The 16,904-nt window shown below is 39.3% G+C and overlaps 1 protein-coding gene across 2 annotated transcripts in view; it reads left to right on the top strand.

The window, feature by feature from the left end:
- The window catches only part of LOC126275312 (flotillin-1), a 151,607-nt gene extending 148,461 nt beyond the window's left edge, over positions 1-3,146 (top strand). For both annotated transcript variants that reach the window (XM_049977185.1, XM_049977187.1), the window contains exon 11: positions 2,512-3,146. In XM_049977185.1, coding sequence (XP_049833142.1) covers positions 2,512-2,529 — 18 coding nt within the window. In that variant the 3' untranslated portion in view covers positions 2,530-3,146. The remainder of the gene's footprint in view (positions 1-2,511) is intronic.
- Positions 3,147-16,904: the final 13,758 nt, after the last annotated feature.

Here is a 16,904-nt window from a genome sequence, read left to right on the forward strand (position 1 = left end):
TGTACTTAGCACATTTCGTGATAGTACCTTTTCCATGAAATGTTTGCAAGATGATATTTGTCTTCGCTTCAGTCGTCTATTGGAAGTATGATTCCACAATGCAGTTTCGTCGGTTGCAGAAATGACCTGGTTCAATGCGTTTGCCTCATTTTTGGTGCTTCAAATACCATTTCTTCAAATGTTGTTTCTTCTTAAAGTTTATATTTAAAAAAATAGTAACATAATTCATTTTTTCCTGTTCACAAGCAAATATTTATAACGGCGACCTGGACATTGTTCTACCGTCAACACACACACACACACACACACACACACACACACACACACACACCAAGAGTTCACTGCCGACTGACTGCAGTCAAAGACGACTCCAGCGTCAACGACATTTTACACAACACACAAGCTTCCACTTGTAATCAGTCTCTTCGATATTCTTCGTCACATCTACTAATAGTAATCAATATGCTGTCACTCCCAAAAATATAAGTAAATTAGCACAAAATAAGGCAAATTACAATTTTTAAAAATTCTGACAAAAATATAAGAAAACATTTACAATTTGGTATCGACAAATCCGGTATAAAATAACATATCTCCCAGATCCATTACACTCTCTTCTAAAAAGCAGACACAGGAAATACAGAAACTTATAGGCCACTCTCACCGCTCCCGCGCTTTGCAAAAATAATAGAAACTATTGTGAAAGATCAACTTATGAGCTACTTAAATAAGCACAACCTCCTAGCCAAGGACCAGTTTGGATTCCGAACAGGAAAGGCACAGAAGCAGCAACTGCATATCTCACTAAATATATCCTAGAAGCACTCGATAAAGGAAACTATACAACGGGTATATTTCTCGATCTAACCAAAACTTTTGACACAGTGGATCACAAACCACTGTTGGTTTAGCTAGATGAACTGGGAATAAGGGAGATTGTAAAAAAATATTGTTCCAGTCATATCTAGAAAATAGAATACAGATGACTGAAATAACACATTCATCATGTAACTCCAACTGTATTGAACAACATATTTCTGACGCCAAACATATAAATATTGGTGTACCACAGGGTAGTGTCCTACGTCCAGTACTATTTCTAATTTATATTAATGATTTCCCAGAAAGTATAAAGCATGGGCATACAATATTGTTTGCAGATGACTAATGTGCTAATCAGTGACACATCACATGTAGATCTAACAGAGAAAGCTGAAGAAACACTAAAATGTGTGTATGAGTGGGTAGCTAACAACAAAGTCACACTTAATATTAAGAACACAAGTGCTATGAACTTTTACATAAACAAAAAACCATATTATAATAACGTGAAGTTCGGTAATGAAACCACACAATGGGTGGAAAGCAAAAAATTTCTTGGCGTGCAAGTTGATAGTCTGTTGAAGTGGTAAGACTATGTAAAAATACTTCGTAACAGAATCTCTACAGCATGCTATGCCCTCAGAGTTCTTACTTGGTGTATTAGATCAGTATACTTTGCATATATCCATTCTGTTATTAGTTATGGGAAAATATTCTGGGGAGTGAACAGGAAAAATATCGAAGCTATATTCAAATTGCAGAAAAGAGTAGTAGGTATAATGACCAAGAGTGGCAGCATGGCTCACTACCTCGAACTTTTTAAAATGCTGGAAATCTTAACTATCCCATATGAACTTATTTTTCAGAATGTTATTTACATTATAAAAATATTGGGCATTATGTTAACAATGGTTCTGTACATGGTTACGAAACTAGGAACTGCAATAATTTGCATCTGGATAGAAAAAATAAAGTTAAAATGCAACAGAGTCTACTGTACAATGGCATAAAATTATATAATAAATTACTGCTTACCATAAAAGACATAGAGACAATCTTCTCCTTCAAAGAAAAACTAAAAACATTTTTACAAAATAAAAGTTACTATACAGTAATGGAGTACTTGAATTAAAGAAGGTTATTTAAAATCTGGAAGTTCTGTGTTGAACTAGATTAAAAAATTTAAATTAGATAATAAGAAAATTTCACTGTCAACTATTGTGTAAGCAACAAATTTAAACTGTTAAATTGTCTATTATTCAATGACAAAATCCTACAATGTAAATTGTTTCACGGATTAATAAAAAAAATCAAATCAAACTAGGAAATGCTCTTGGGACAACCAAACTTGTCATGTGGTAAGAGGAAGCTATAACATGTGAACAAAATGTGGCTGCATCTACATTCTATGTAAATTTCCTCTGTCTGTCGAAGTTGTCTTTTACCCATTACATATTCACTTCTCTGCATAGCTTCTGCCTTTTAGAGCAGTGACGGACACCATGTTACCAGCATCACATTAGCCACATTACTTTAAGAATATATTGTTTTCATTCACTTAACCCACCAATATAAAACATGGCACGGCTGTATGGAAGTTGAGACGAAGAGTATTTAAGTGTAGTCAGAAATATTACCTGTGTAAGGAAAGTTGACATTTCTTTCAATGAAAAATGTTTATTTTTTCAGACTGTTCATGGTGCCTAAGCTGGAGACTCCAAGGATGTTCACTCAGCTATTGTTGTAAGATCTGATAATTAAAATGCGTAGTGTAACAATTTATGCCTCTATTTTATGACAGCTGTGAATAATCTCGTGTAACAATCTGTTAAAAGCTGTGACAATTCTGTTGTTTATATATAATCACTTCATGTGTACCTGCATAAAATTGCTATAAATATTTTTGACAAAGAATAATGAAAATGATATATGGGCACAAGTAGTATATTGAAACTAAGATAATACTGTGGCCAGACAAACTCTGAAAAATCTTTGATAAAAAAGGTGGTTTTCGTGTATTGCATGTGAAATTATATCAAAATCGTCATTTTTCATTTTCATATCTATGCATTTATTTGCTTCTTACACAGGACATTTTATTTTAGAAGCAAAACTATGTATTTAAAGTAAGTGTGTGTTTCAGTGTATTCCCCTTTGATTGCTATTTGCTTTCGAATTGTATTCATATGCTATGGGTATTGTAGACAATAGAATCTCATACAATTATCAAACTTCTCATTCATTATTGAATATTTGATTACTGTAGTGTGGATTTTGTCAAATGTCATGCATTTATTAAAAAAATAAATGAGTTATTATGTGAAGCTTTTCTTTATTTCCAACTAGCCTCTTGGTATGAATAAGGGCTACAAGAATGACTTATTTTTAACTGTTGTACTTATAAAACTTCTAAATAATAACATTGCAGTGGACAGAAATTAAACACAATTCAGAACCATATTATTCTCATAATGAGAACTTTCACAGAAATACATTATTATGGCTACATCATTTGCAAACCCTGTCAAAACTTGTTCAGGCTTTTATGTATGTAAGGGGGTTAGTCATGAAGAGAGTTAGTTAATAAAGTCGGTGTGGAATGTAAGTTTTGCAGTCTTTTCACTGGTCTTCATATCTCTTGTGACTTTAAGAAGTCATGATGAATGGAGACTTCATTTAATTATGTGCCTAAAAATTGATTACCAAATATAGAGAAAATAATCAGTGTTTCAAAACATGGACAGATAAAAACATACACAGAGAATATATGGGGAATTGTGAGCCATCAGAGCCAGTGGCTCCTTCTGGCAGAAGGGTTGAAGAGAAAGGAGGAGAAATTGGAAATTTGTGGTAAGTTCCCATGGGCCCAAACTGCTAAGGTTATCAGTCCCTAGGCTTACACACTACTTAATCTAAATTATGCTAAGGACACACACACACACACACACACACACACACACACACACACAGTCCAGCATGGTCTGTGTGAAGCAGCCCAAAGAAAACGACCAGAATTGTGACACAACCCCTCGAGGAAACTGTATCATGATAATGCTTCTGCTCACACCTCAATGCTTGTTTGTGATTTTTTTTAGCAAAAAACAAAACCATTATGTTGCCACAGCCATCCTGTACACCAGGCATGGCACCCTGTAACTTCTTTCTGTTCCCGGTGTTGAAGAGAACCATGAAGGACATTGTTTTGCCACCATTGACAAGATAAAAACAGAATTGCTGAAGGAATTGAACACCATAACGAAAAGTAAGTTCACGGAGTGCTTTAAAGTTTGGAAAAAGTGCTGTAACAAGTGCATTATGTCTGAAGGGGGATTACTTAGAAAGGGACAAAGTTGATGTTGATGAATCAAGATTCCTTAAGAAAAACAAAAATTGCCATTACTATTTGATCACACCTCGTATATTACCAAATAAAGAAAGTGCTAAGCTGTACACAGGGCAATAAAATTTTTAACATATTTGTCTGTTCTTGCATGCCTTTGCTATTAGGTGTGTATAATTCATTCTCATATACATTTATGTGCTAAAACATTATGACCACCTGGTTAATAGCATGTTTGTCCATCTTTGGAATGAAATACACTACTGATTCTGCATACCAGGATCTAACATTTGTTTGTAGGTATGTGGCATCAGATGTCTTCACACAGGTCATGTAATTTACATAATTAATGGTCCACCAATTTGCATACATCGTGATGGCATGCAGTGGCAACTCAGATGGGTTTCATAGAATTTACACCAGATGAATTTGGTTGCTGAGACACGAGTTCATTATAATGCTCCTCAAACCACTCTCACAAGGGTCTGGTTCTGAGATATGGACAGTAATACTGCTGAAAGATGGCATCACCTTTGGAGAAGACATCAAGCGTGAAGGGATGCAGGTGGTCTGCAGTTGTCAGTGTATCTTTGATTACTACCACAAGCCCCATGCAAGCAAAGGAGAACGTCTCCCACAACATAATACTGCTCCCACCAGCCTGTGTCCGTGGCAAGCTGTATGTTTTGGGCTGTTCTTCACCTCAGTGACCCCATTTGTGAAGATGACCATCGACACTTGTGTCAACATGTGAACATGTAGGAATGGTCTGCTGCGCGGCTTGATTGTTCAACGACGTACGATGAATAGTGTGCTCCAGCATTGTGCTCTTTCAGCAGAGATGCCACAGATAACCGTGTTAACTACTTTACAGAGCAGACAAGCCTCTGAACCCCACGTTCTGGGAAAGTCATGGACATCCAACCATTTAGTATTGTCCTCCTACATCTTTCCTAGATGCTCATGACAGTAGCAAATCAACTTTCAACCAGCCTCACTATTTTCGATGCACTCATTCACAGGCTCTGTAACAATCTGCCCTTTGTCAATGATGTTTATCTCAATGGAGTTCACCATTTGCAGCCCAAATACAGCATCACTTGCCCACAGTGCCACTAGATGGCATCCAACATAACAGTGGGCAGTGGGCACAATATTTTAGATTATCAGTGTATCTAATATATCAACTCAACCACATATTAAAAGTTTAGTGTTAATAACTTAACTGCAGCTCACTGCAATATTCTCTTAACATGTTAAATTATAAGTGCAACCCCATTTCCATCTATTGATGGATAAAGCTAATGTAATTATATTCCATTCTAGGTTAAACTAAAACTTCTTTTGTGTTCTGCAGTAGTTCTCGAGAACTGATATAGAATAATATTGCAAGATGACCCCAATATTGTCACTTATCTTTCTTGGATGAAAAAGGGTGGAAATTAATATCAGGAACTCAGCTGATTTTTTTATGTCGTTTGGAGGGACTGAGGTTGAATGACTCTGATATTTAAGTGAGTTTCAATGTGGTCTCTCTCTTCACTCGTGTTCCTCTGTCTGATTCATAGTGGTTAATTGAGGCCGGGTTTGATGCTGAATTAACTAATCTCTTTCGGCATGTGTTGACATCCACTTACTTATATGACCAGTATTACACGCAGACAGATGGAGTTGCGATGGGTAGTCCGTTGTCTCCTGTGACCGCAAATTTGTTTATGGAAGACTTTGAGGAATGTGCATTGGAGTCAGCGCCTTTGAAACTCGCCTGTTTCTTTAGATACGTTGACGATACCTTCGTTGTTCGGCCTCATGGTAGGGAGAATTTGAATGTCTTTCTAGAAAATCTCAATTCGATCCACCCGAACAATGGTTTTACGATGGAGGTGGAAGAGGATGGTTGCCTTCCCTTTCTTGACGTGTTGGTTAGGAGGAAGGATGATGGATATTTGGGACATGTAGTCTACAGGAAACGTACTCACACTGACTTGTACTTACAGGCTAATAGTTGTCACCATCTGGCTCAGCGGGAAGGGATACTTCGTACCTTGGTAAACAGGGCATATGTCATTTCTGATGCTGAGACTTTGCCAGCTGAGCTGTCCCATCTTGAAGTTACATTTCGTCAAAATGGTTATAGTGACAGACAGATTGAACGTGCGTTGCGCTATCAACCAACTGTACATCGGGTGATTGCTGATAATTCTGAGTCAACACCAAGTCTGCTGCCTTTTTGCCTTACATAGGAAACACGTCCAACAAGATCGGTCGTATTTTATGGAAATACTACGTGAAATGTGTTTTCAGATCTCCATGTAAAATTGGAGCACTTTTGAGTTCCGTTAAGGATGATCTTGGACTGCGTAAGGCGGGTGTATATCGTATTCCTTGTAGCTACGGCATGGCATATATTGGTCAAACTATCAGGACCGTGGAGGACTGATGTACTGAGCATAAACGGCACACATGATTACAGCTGCCAAATAGATGTGCTATTGCCAAACATTGCTTGGATACTGGTCACCCCATGTTATAAAATAACACCGAGATATTGGCATGCACGTCCAGCTATTGGGACAGTGTTATTAGGAAGGCAGTAGAGATTAAATTAGCGAGCAACCTCATTAATGGGAATGGAGGTTTCTGTTTAAACTCTGTTTGGAATCCAGCTCTCTCCCTTGTCAAGAAACAGAGGGACAGAGTCAATGCTATCTCACCTGTGAATTCATAGTCTCACTATCGATAGCTCTGACTTTGGTCGAGGTTTTAAATTTGCAAGTACGCCGCCTGTCCATTGCAGTTTGCCTTGAAAATGGTGGGGTGTTCTCCCGCCGAAATATCGGCGGTCGCTGAAAGTGTTACCTGGCTGAATTCCCAGAAGTTATTTGAATGACACAGCTCTTCCACCTGGTGTGAATGATATACAAAACAGGCGAAATACCTTCAGATTTCAAGAAGAATGTGGTAGTTCCAATGCCAAAGAAAGCAGTTGCTGGCAGTTGTGAAAATTACCGAGCTGTCAGTTTAATAAGTCAAGATACTAACACAAATCCTTTGCAGAAGAATGGAAAAACTGGTAGAAGCAGACCTCGGGGAAGACAGTTTGGATTCCAGTAAATGAAGGAACACGCTAGACAATACTGACCCTATGAGTTATCATAGAAGATAGGTTAAGGAAAGGCAAACCTAACTTTATAGCATATGTGGACATAGAGAAAGCTTTTGACTATGTTGACTGGAATACAGTCTTTGAAATTCTGAAAATAGCCTTTTACTTCCTGTTCTCACCCCTGCTATTTTCAACTTTTACAGTAATCAGATGGCATTACAAGATCTTGAGGGGCATGAAAGCAAAGCAGTGGCTGAGAATAAAATGAGACAGGGTTGCAGCCTATTGCCACTGTTATTCAATCTGTACATTAACAAGTATTAAAGGAAACAAAAGAAAAATTTGGAGTAGGAATTAAAGTTCAGGGAGAATAAATAAATACTTTGATGTTTGGAGATGACATTGTAATTCTGTCAGATGATGACGATGATGATGATTGGCTTGTGGGGTGCGCAACTGCGCAGTTATCGGCACCTGTACAAATTTCCAACTTTCGCTCAGTCCAGTCTCACCTCTATGAATGATGATGAAATGATGAGGATAACACAAACACCCAACCTGTGCTCGAGAAGCGAGAACGCGACCACGAGAATTCTGTCAGAGATGGCAGGGATGAGGAAGAGCAGTTAAATGGAATGGACAGTGTCTTGAAAGGAGGATATAAGATGAACACCAACAAAAGCAAAACAAGGATAATGGAATGTAATTTAATTAAATAAGGTGCTGGCGAAGGAAACAGAATAGGATATGAGACGCTTAAAGTAGTAAATGAGTTTTGCTATTTGGGCTGATGGCTGAAGTAGAAAGGATATAAAATGTAGACTGGCAAGAAAAGTGTTTCTAAAGAAGAGAAATCTGAACATCAGATATAGATTTAAGTTTCAGGAAGCTTTTCTGATAGTATTTGCATGGAGTGGAGGTATGTATGGAAGTGAAACATGGCTGATAAACAGTTTACACAGAAAGAGAACAGAAGCTTTTGAAATGTGGTGCTACGCAAGAATGCTTAAGATTAGATGGTTAGGCCATGTAACTAATGAGGAGATACTGAATATAATTTGGGAGAAAAGTAATTTGGACACTACCAGACTAGAAGAAGGCATTGGTTGATGGGACACATTCCGAGACATTAAGGGACCACCAATGTAGTATTAGAGGGAGGTGAGGAGGGATGAAATGGGGCTTGACCAAAAGATGAACACAGTAAACAGATTCAGAAGGATGTAGGTTACAATAGTTATTGGGAGGTCGGAGGGATTTGCACAAAATAGAGTAGAATGGAGAGCTGCATCAAAACAATCTCCAGACTGAAGACCACCACCACCACCTCCAACAAACAACAAACAACAAATTAAATTCATTATTCTCCTGAACGACAATGTTGACTGGAATACTCTCTTCCAAATTCTAAAGGTGGCAGGGGTAAAATACAGGGAGGAAAAGGCTATTTACAATTTGTACAGAAAGCAGATGGCAGTTGTAAGAGTCGAGCATGAAAGGGAAGCAGTGATTGGGAAGGGAGTAAGACAGGGTTGTAGCCTCTCCCCAATGTTATTCAATCTGTATATTGAGCAAGCAGTAAAGGAAACAAAAGAAAAATTCGGAGTAGGTAGGCTGGTTTGATGCAGCTCTCCATGCTACTCTATCCTGTGCAAGCTTCATCGTCTCCCAGTACCTACTGCAACCTACATCCATCTAAATCTGCTAAGTGTATTCATCTCTTGGTCTCTCTCTACGATTTTTACCCTCCATGCTGCCCTCCAATATTAAATTGGTGATCCCTTGATGGCTCAGAACATATCCTACCAACCGTTCCCTTCTTCTAGTCAAGTTGTGCCACAAACTCCTCTTCTCCCCAATTCTATTCAAGACCTCCTCATTAGTTGTGTGATCTACCCATCTAATCTTCAGCATTCTTCTGCAGCACCACATTTCAAAAGCTTCCATTCTCTTCTTGTCCAAACTGTTTATCGTCCATGTTTCACTTCCATACATGGCTACACTCCATACAAATACTTTCAGAAACGACTTCCTGACACTTAAATCTATACTCGATGTTAACAAATTTCTCTTCTTCAGAAACGCTTTCCTTGCCATTGCCAGTCTACATTTTATATATTCTCTACTTCGACCATCATCAGTTATTTTGCTCCCCAAATAGCAAAACTCCTTTGCTACTTTAAGTGTCTCATTTCCTAATCTAATTCCGTCAGCATCACCCGACTTAATTCGACTACATTCCATTATCCTCCTTTTGCTTCTGTTGATGTTCATCTTATATCCTCCTTTCAAGGCACTGTCCATTACGTTCAACTGCTCTCCCAAGTCCTTTGCTGTCTCTGAAGGAATTACAATGTCATTGGCGAACCTCAAAGTTTTTATTTCTTCTCCAAGGATTTTAATACCTAATATGAATTTTTCTTTTGTTTCCTATACTGCTTGCTCAATATATATACAATGTCTTAATCTATACGAAGAAGAGCCTACAAGATGTGAAACGTAGAGAAAATGTACATTGTTACAATACAAGAAGCATCAAACACATATACACACCTTACCACAGATTACCAAAGTCAATAAATAGCTATGAAGTCACAGGGCACAAACTATTTAATAAGCTGCCACATGCTATACAGGATCTTCCTGAATGTACATTCAAAGAAAGATTGCATGAATGGTTAATTGCCCACCCGTTCTTGGCATCAATGAATTCTTCAACTTAAAATTCAGTAATCAAACAGATGACCCACTGTACATTTATTGTAATATAAGCTAAAATATTTCAGTTGTCAATACTTTATCAGACTGTATTGTAAATTGTTATCTTCATTATTATTATTATTATTATTAGTAGTAGTAGTAGTAGTAGTAGTAGTAGTAGTAGTAGTAAACCCAGGATATGATAAATTCAAATTTTTTGTGCTCATAAAACTTTAATTTTCACTGACAAAAATTATCTAGAATATATAAAATGTAATAAAATCATGTTCCTGTTGCCAGCTGGTATGGAAGAAAGAGATAATGAAGAATGTTTGAAAACTGTTTTAAGATCTTGTGTATGAAACCCCACAAAATGAGTATGAGTACCTCAAATTAGTTAAAGTAGAGCTGAGAAGGGAACAAATCACATATTGCCAAAATGTTGTTAGATATAGGATGTAATTTAGTACACAAAGAGATAAGAAAACAATAAGGAATGGAACATTCATTGGCTTGTGACATATGTTGAGAAATACTAGATTATTTTCAATTATGTTATAGACAGCTGAACCTAACAACTGTGTAGGAAAATGAGATAGTCTAATATTTCTAGTAATATGGTTTGGATAGTACATGAAAGAATAAAAATGGGTGAAGAGACTGAAAAAGTTATCTAACTCAGTCTGAATAGCAGAAGACCAATGAATTTTATCATCAGACATGAATGGACTGATTGCAGCAAATTTTTCAAGTCACTGCCAACAACTAAGGGAAGTTATTTATTTTGGTGGGGAGATTTATTTTCTAAAGTTATATCCATTGAAAAAGGCTTATTGATAAGACTATTTGTATTTTTTTAAAAAAAATTATTTTGTTTTACGGAAAATCTTAAACTATTTTATCATGTAATAGCCCACAATTTCTCTCTCACATTTGAAAGAGGGCAGGAATACTCAAGGAGAGGAAGTGATGTAGATTGCTACATCCATCAAGTAATCCCGCATGAGGATACAAGAGGTAACTATGAAAACTGTTTCAAACATAATTTAGCAACAAACAACAGATGAATATATTGTACAAAGTGTCGGAAAGCTTTGAATAGCCTGGTGCATGAGAGTAATGGATTCAGTTCAGGCACTGTATCACAGTTCCATACAGTGAAGCATCTTAGCAGCTTTTACATTGTCATGAAAAGACAGTGTTGATTTCAGAAGGATCTGTCCACAATTAGAGCTATATTCCCATTTGCAAATAACTCACTGGAATCCTTCCACTAAAAAATATTGCTAATTGGTATATTTTGAGATATTTTTAAGGTCTTTGATCATGTAAATCACAAAAATACAATCAAAATGTAAAGGTGGCATTTACTGAGAATATCATAAAATTTGATCAAATGACAAACTGCAAGGACTAGGCTGAAAGCAGAGGAGTACATTGGAAAACAATGTATTTGTCTGTGTTAAAACAATCAGAAAGTGTTGAAGCAGATGTGATTTTAACCAGAAAAGTAACTATTACACCTGTGTCTAAGGTTATTGTAAATCATTTTATGACTGACATATCATGTAAGAAGATGGCCCGATTTTCAGTCATTCTGCGTGTCCACCTCCACTAGCCACCAGCAGCCAATAATATTCATTCTCTGTCCGAGCAGCTAGCAGAGAGTTACTACATGCTGCACTGTTGGCGTACTTCGCAACACTGAATTATTCATTCTAGTATCAATTTTTTTGTTTCCTTTTCTTTCTTGCAGCAGTACAGCTGTGAATGCATATCTTATAAATGTTTAAAATGCAATTTTAAGAAAAGTCAGGTGATGGCAATAAATGTGAAGTGCTCCACAAGCTGGTGAGGTGGATTATTTACTGCATTTATAACTTTTTCAAACATGAATTTAAAAGCAAGTCTCCTACTGTCAACATTGGAAAACACAAGAACGGACTCCAGAACAATGTGGTGTCAGCAAGAGAACTGTAAAGAGAATTGTAAACAAAAGTGTCAGAGCTGTAGGGACTGTAGAAACAGTTGGTTTCGTGTCACCTGGAAAGCATCGAAATCACAAGGAACCTGTAACACAAATGGGTGGTTTTAACAATGATGTTCTAAAGTGCTCCATTGAATGATAAATGCCCCACATAACTAAAACACGTTACAGTTATGCAGGCTTCAATGGTAAGCGCTTTGTCAAGGTAAAGAATTTTAAAAGATGTTGGTTCCAGATATGTTAAGAAGAGAGTTTTTAGTTCCCAGAAGTGACACAAGGTGCAACAAGAACCACATCCCATATAAAGATTCACAATACGAGAGAAGGAGGTAGTTCAACAGTGTATTACGAGGGTCAGTCAAAAAGTAATGCCTCCTTTTTTTTTTCTACGTTTAATTGTCAGGAAATTTAAATGCAATTACATAGGTTGAAAACCACAACATTGAGGATCATTTTGTCATTTTTCAATGTAATCTCCGCCCATCTCTACAGTTTTGGTCCATCTTTGAACAAGGGCATGTATCCCAGCACGGTAAAAATCACAGCTCTGCTTCCTAAGCCATTGACGCACGGATCTTTTGACGGCCTCCTCATCTTCAAAATGAATCCCACGATGAGCTTCTTTTAGTGGCCCGAACAGATGGAAGTCTGATTGTGCCAGGTCAGGGCTGTATGGGGGATGAGGCAAAACTTCCCATCCAATTTTGACAATCTCGTCAGAGGTGTGACGACTGGTGTGTGGTCTTGCATTGTCATGCAAAAGAAGAACATCTGCCATTGATTTTGTTGGGCGAACTCGCTGAAGACGTGAATTAAGTTTTATGAGGGTTGTGACGTATTGAACAGAATTTATTGTGCATCTCTGCTCCAAAAAATCAACCAGAATCACACCCTCTGTATACCATAAAACTGTTGCCATAACTTTCCCTGCCGATCGCACAGTTTTGAATTTTTTCTTCCTCGGCGAGCTTGTGTGACGCCACTCCATTGACTGCCTCTTTGATTCGGGTTCAAAAAAATGCACCCATGTTTCGTCCCCGGTCACAATTTTTTTCAGAAACTCATCTCCCTCCAAACGGAAGCGCTGCAAGTGTTGGGAGGCTATTGTTTTCCTTGCCTCTTTATTCTGATCGGTTAACATTCTTGGAACCCACCGTGCACAAACTTTTGAGTACCCCAATTGTTTAATAATCGTGATCACACTGCCTTTACTAAGAGAAATAATGCGACACACTTCATCTGCAGTCACTCGACGGTCACCACGAATGATGTCATCAACTTGCTGAATGTTGTGTGGAGTCACTGCACTCACCGGCCTGCCGCTCCACTTTTCGTCAGTCAACGGTGTTTGCCCTTCAGCTTCCTTACAACGACGAACCCATCGTCTAACAGTGCTGACATCCACTGTCACAACACCATACACCTTCTTCAGTCTTTCATGAATGCGTATGGGCGTTTCACCTTCTGCATTCAAGAATTCAATCACACAACGCTGTCTCAAACGAACATCGATGTCGGCCATCTTACAAACTTCTGCTGTGCTGCCACCTGTTGACACAAAAAGTTACTACTGCAGTGGATTGCAGAAGAAGGTTTGAGGAATGGTGCCAAATTCAAATTTTTCACTTAACTTAATTTTTTTAAGTAGAAAAAAATGGGAGGCATTACTTTTTGACCGACCCTCGTACCTTCATGAAACTTGGGTCAATCAGAATCATTCCAAGAACATCTGCTGGAAAATGAGTGATGGTACTGGCGGTTTTAAAATTCTCATGGGGATAGGTTCTCAGATAATTATTCTGCATACTGACTCCTCTTCTGGTTTCATTTCTGAGAATAAACTTTTATTTACATGTAAGAAAAACACCAGTGATTACCATTCGGCAATGAATACTATCAGCTTTGCAACAAGATTCACAATTCTTGTCGTACCTTGCTTTGAAGTTGGTCATTCCCAGTTATAATTCAACTGTTACAGAGAAAACATCGAGTACAAACACCACAAATGCGGATTTTTTTCCCCTCAGCTTAAAAATAAAAATATTAAGCCCCATATAAACCAGACTCGTACCCATCTCCTGCAACTCGTTAATTTATACAAGTCACGTGACAGAATGTACAATCTTGACTTCCTGGCATGTGAATGGGATCACACAGTTTTGCATTTACCTATGTGTCACTGTCATTGTAGCCCCATGGAATTAATTTGGGCAAAGTGTTTTAAGGTTATGTGGCAGAAAAAACAATACATTCAAGATAACACACAGTGAATCACTTGTGCATGAGCATTACACAATGTGATAACAGACAACATCCCACCTGCATAGTAGGCACAGTCTGTGCGGCATGCTGAAAAGCTTCAGAACAAAGAATTTGACAGGGAAGTCATTATGGATATAAGCCTTGAACCTATCATTAAAAATTTAGAATCAGATTGTTCAGAAACAGACTCAAATAGAAGTGACGATGGTATTACGATGTAGACTTTGGAACAAAGTAATTATATTTTTTAGTTTTAAGGACTCATGGTTTAAAAAATGCATTTGTCAACATACCAGTTGCATACATAATAATTAGAACTTCTCAAGCTTTTCGATTAGGACTTTGTATCCTTTCAATTATGCGGACTATAATGTTCAACAATTGTCCAGGGAGAAGTTAACCTTCTCCCACCATGTTGTAAACTCTGTCATTTGTCATTGTCAAGGCACGAACTGGATAAGGCCCTAAAATGACAGTAACTGTTACGTGTTGAGATATCGGTGGTTTTCAATGTTATCGGTCAGCTTCCCTGGAGTTATTCACAGATGATGGTTAATTGTATGCTTGTTCAATGGATTATAAATGCAGTCTCTCACTGTAATATCGAATGTGTTAGTTTACACTCATAATGCCCATCAACAATGAAAAATATGACAACTTACTGACCATTTTTATGATAGTCTTCTACACTCCTGGAAATGGAAAAAAGAACACATTGACACCGGTGTGTCAGACACACCATACTTGCTCCGGACACTGCGAGAGGGCTGTACAAGCAATGATCACACGCACGGCACAGCGGACACACCAGGAACCGTGGTGTTGGCCGTCGAATGGCGCTAGCTGCGCAGCATTTGTGCACCGCCGCCGTCAGTGTCAGCCAGTTTGCCGTGGCATACGGAGCTCCATCGCAGTCTTTAACACTGGTAGCATGCCGCCACAGCGTGGACGTGAACCGTATGTGCAGTTGACGGACTTTGAGCGAGGGCGTATAGTGGGCATGCGGGAGGCCGGGTGGACGTACCGCCGAATTGCTCAACACGTGGGGCGTGAGGTCTCCACAGTACATCGATGTTGTCGCCAGTGGTCGGCGGAAGGTGCACGTGCCCGTCGACCTGGGACCGGACCGCAGCGACGCACGGATGCACGCCAAGACAGTAGGATCCTACGCAGTGCCGTAGGGGACCGCACCGCCACTTCCCAGCAAATTAGGGACACTGTTGCTCCTGGGGTATCGGCGAGGACCATTCGCAACCGTCTCCATGAAGCTGGGCTATGGTCCCGCACACCGTTAGGCCGTCTTCCGCTCACGCCCCAACATCGTGCAGCCCGCCTCCAGTGGTGTCGCGACAGGCGTGAATGGAGGGACGAATGGAGACATGTCGTCTTCAGCGATGAGAGTCGCTTCTGCCTTGGTGCCAATGATGGTCATATGCATGTTTGGCGCCGTGCAGGTGAGCGCCACAATCAGGACTGCATACGACAGAGGCACACAGGGCCAACACCCGGCATCATGGTGTGGGGAGCGATCTCCTACACTGGCCGTACACCTCTGGTGATCGTCGAGGGGACACTGAATAGTGCACGGTACATCCAAACCATCATCGAACCCATCGTTCTACCATTCCTAGACCGGCAAGGGAACTTGCTGTTCCAACAGGACAATGCACGTCCGCATGTATCCCGTGCCACCCAACGTGCTCTAGAAGGTGTAAGTCAACTACCCTGGCCAGCAAGATCTCCGGATCTGTCCCCCATTGAGCATGTTTGGGACTGGATGAAGCGTCGTCTCACGCGGTCTGCACATCCAGCACGAACGCTGGCCCAACTGAGGCGCCAGGTGGAAATGGCATGGCAAGCTGTTCCACAGGACTACATCCAGCATCTCTACGATCGTCTCCATGGGATAATAGCAGCCTGCATTGCTGCGAAAGGTGGATATACACTGTACTAGTGCCGACATTGTGCATGCTCTGTTGCCTGTGTCTATGTGCCTGTGGTTCTGTCAGTGTGATCATGTGATGTATCTGACCCCAGGAATGTGTCAATAAAGTTTCCCCTTCCTGGGACAATGAATTCATGATGTTCTTATTTCAATTTCCAGGAGTGTATATTAATCTTTTCTACCACTAATTGTGGGGAAGGCTAAGCAAAGACTAATCTATTGGCAGGACATTTGGAAAATGTAATAGATCTACTAAGGAGACTGCCTACACTACACTTGTCCGTCCTCTTTTAGAATACTGCTGCGCGGTGTGGGATCCTTACCAGACAGGATTGCCAGAGTACATCGAAAAAGTTCAAAGAAAGGCAGCACGTTTTGTATTATCACGAAATAGGGGAGAGAGTGTCACAGAAATGGTACAGGATTTGGGCTGGACATCATTAAAAGAAAGGCATTTTTTGTTGCAACAGAATCTTCTCACGAAATTCCAATCACCAACTTTCTCCTTCGAATGAAAAAATATTTTGTTGACACCGACCTACACAGGGCGAAATGATCATCACGTTTAAATAAGGGAAATCAGAGCTCGTACATAAAGGTATAGCTGTTTGTTCTTTCCGTGTGCTACTCCAGATTGGAATAACAAAATTGTGAAGGAGGTTCGATGAACCCTCTGCCAGGCACTTAAATATGATTTGCAGAGTATCCATGTACATGTATATGTAGGTTTCGAACAGTGCAC

Source organism: Schistocerca gregaria, chromosome 1, assembly GCF_023897955.1.
Source record: "Schistocerca gregaria isolate iqSchGreg1 chromosome 1, iqSchGreg1.2, whole genome shotgun sequence".
NCBI lineage: Eukaryota > Metazoa > Arthropoda > Insecta > Orthoptera > Acrididae > Schistocerca > Schistocerca gregaria.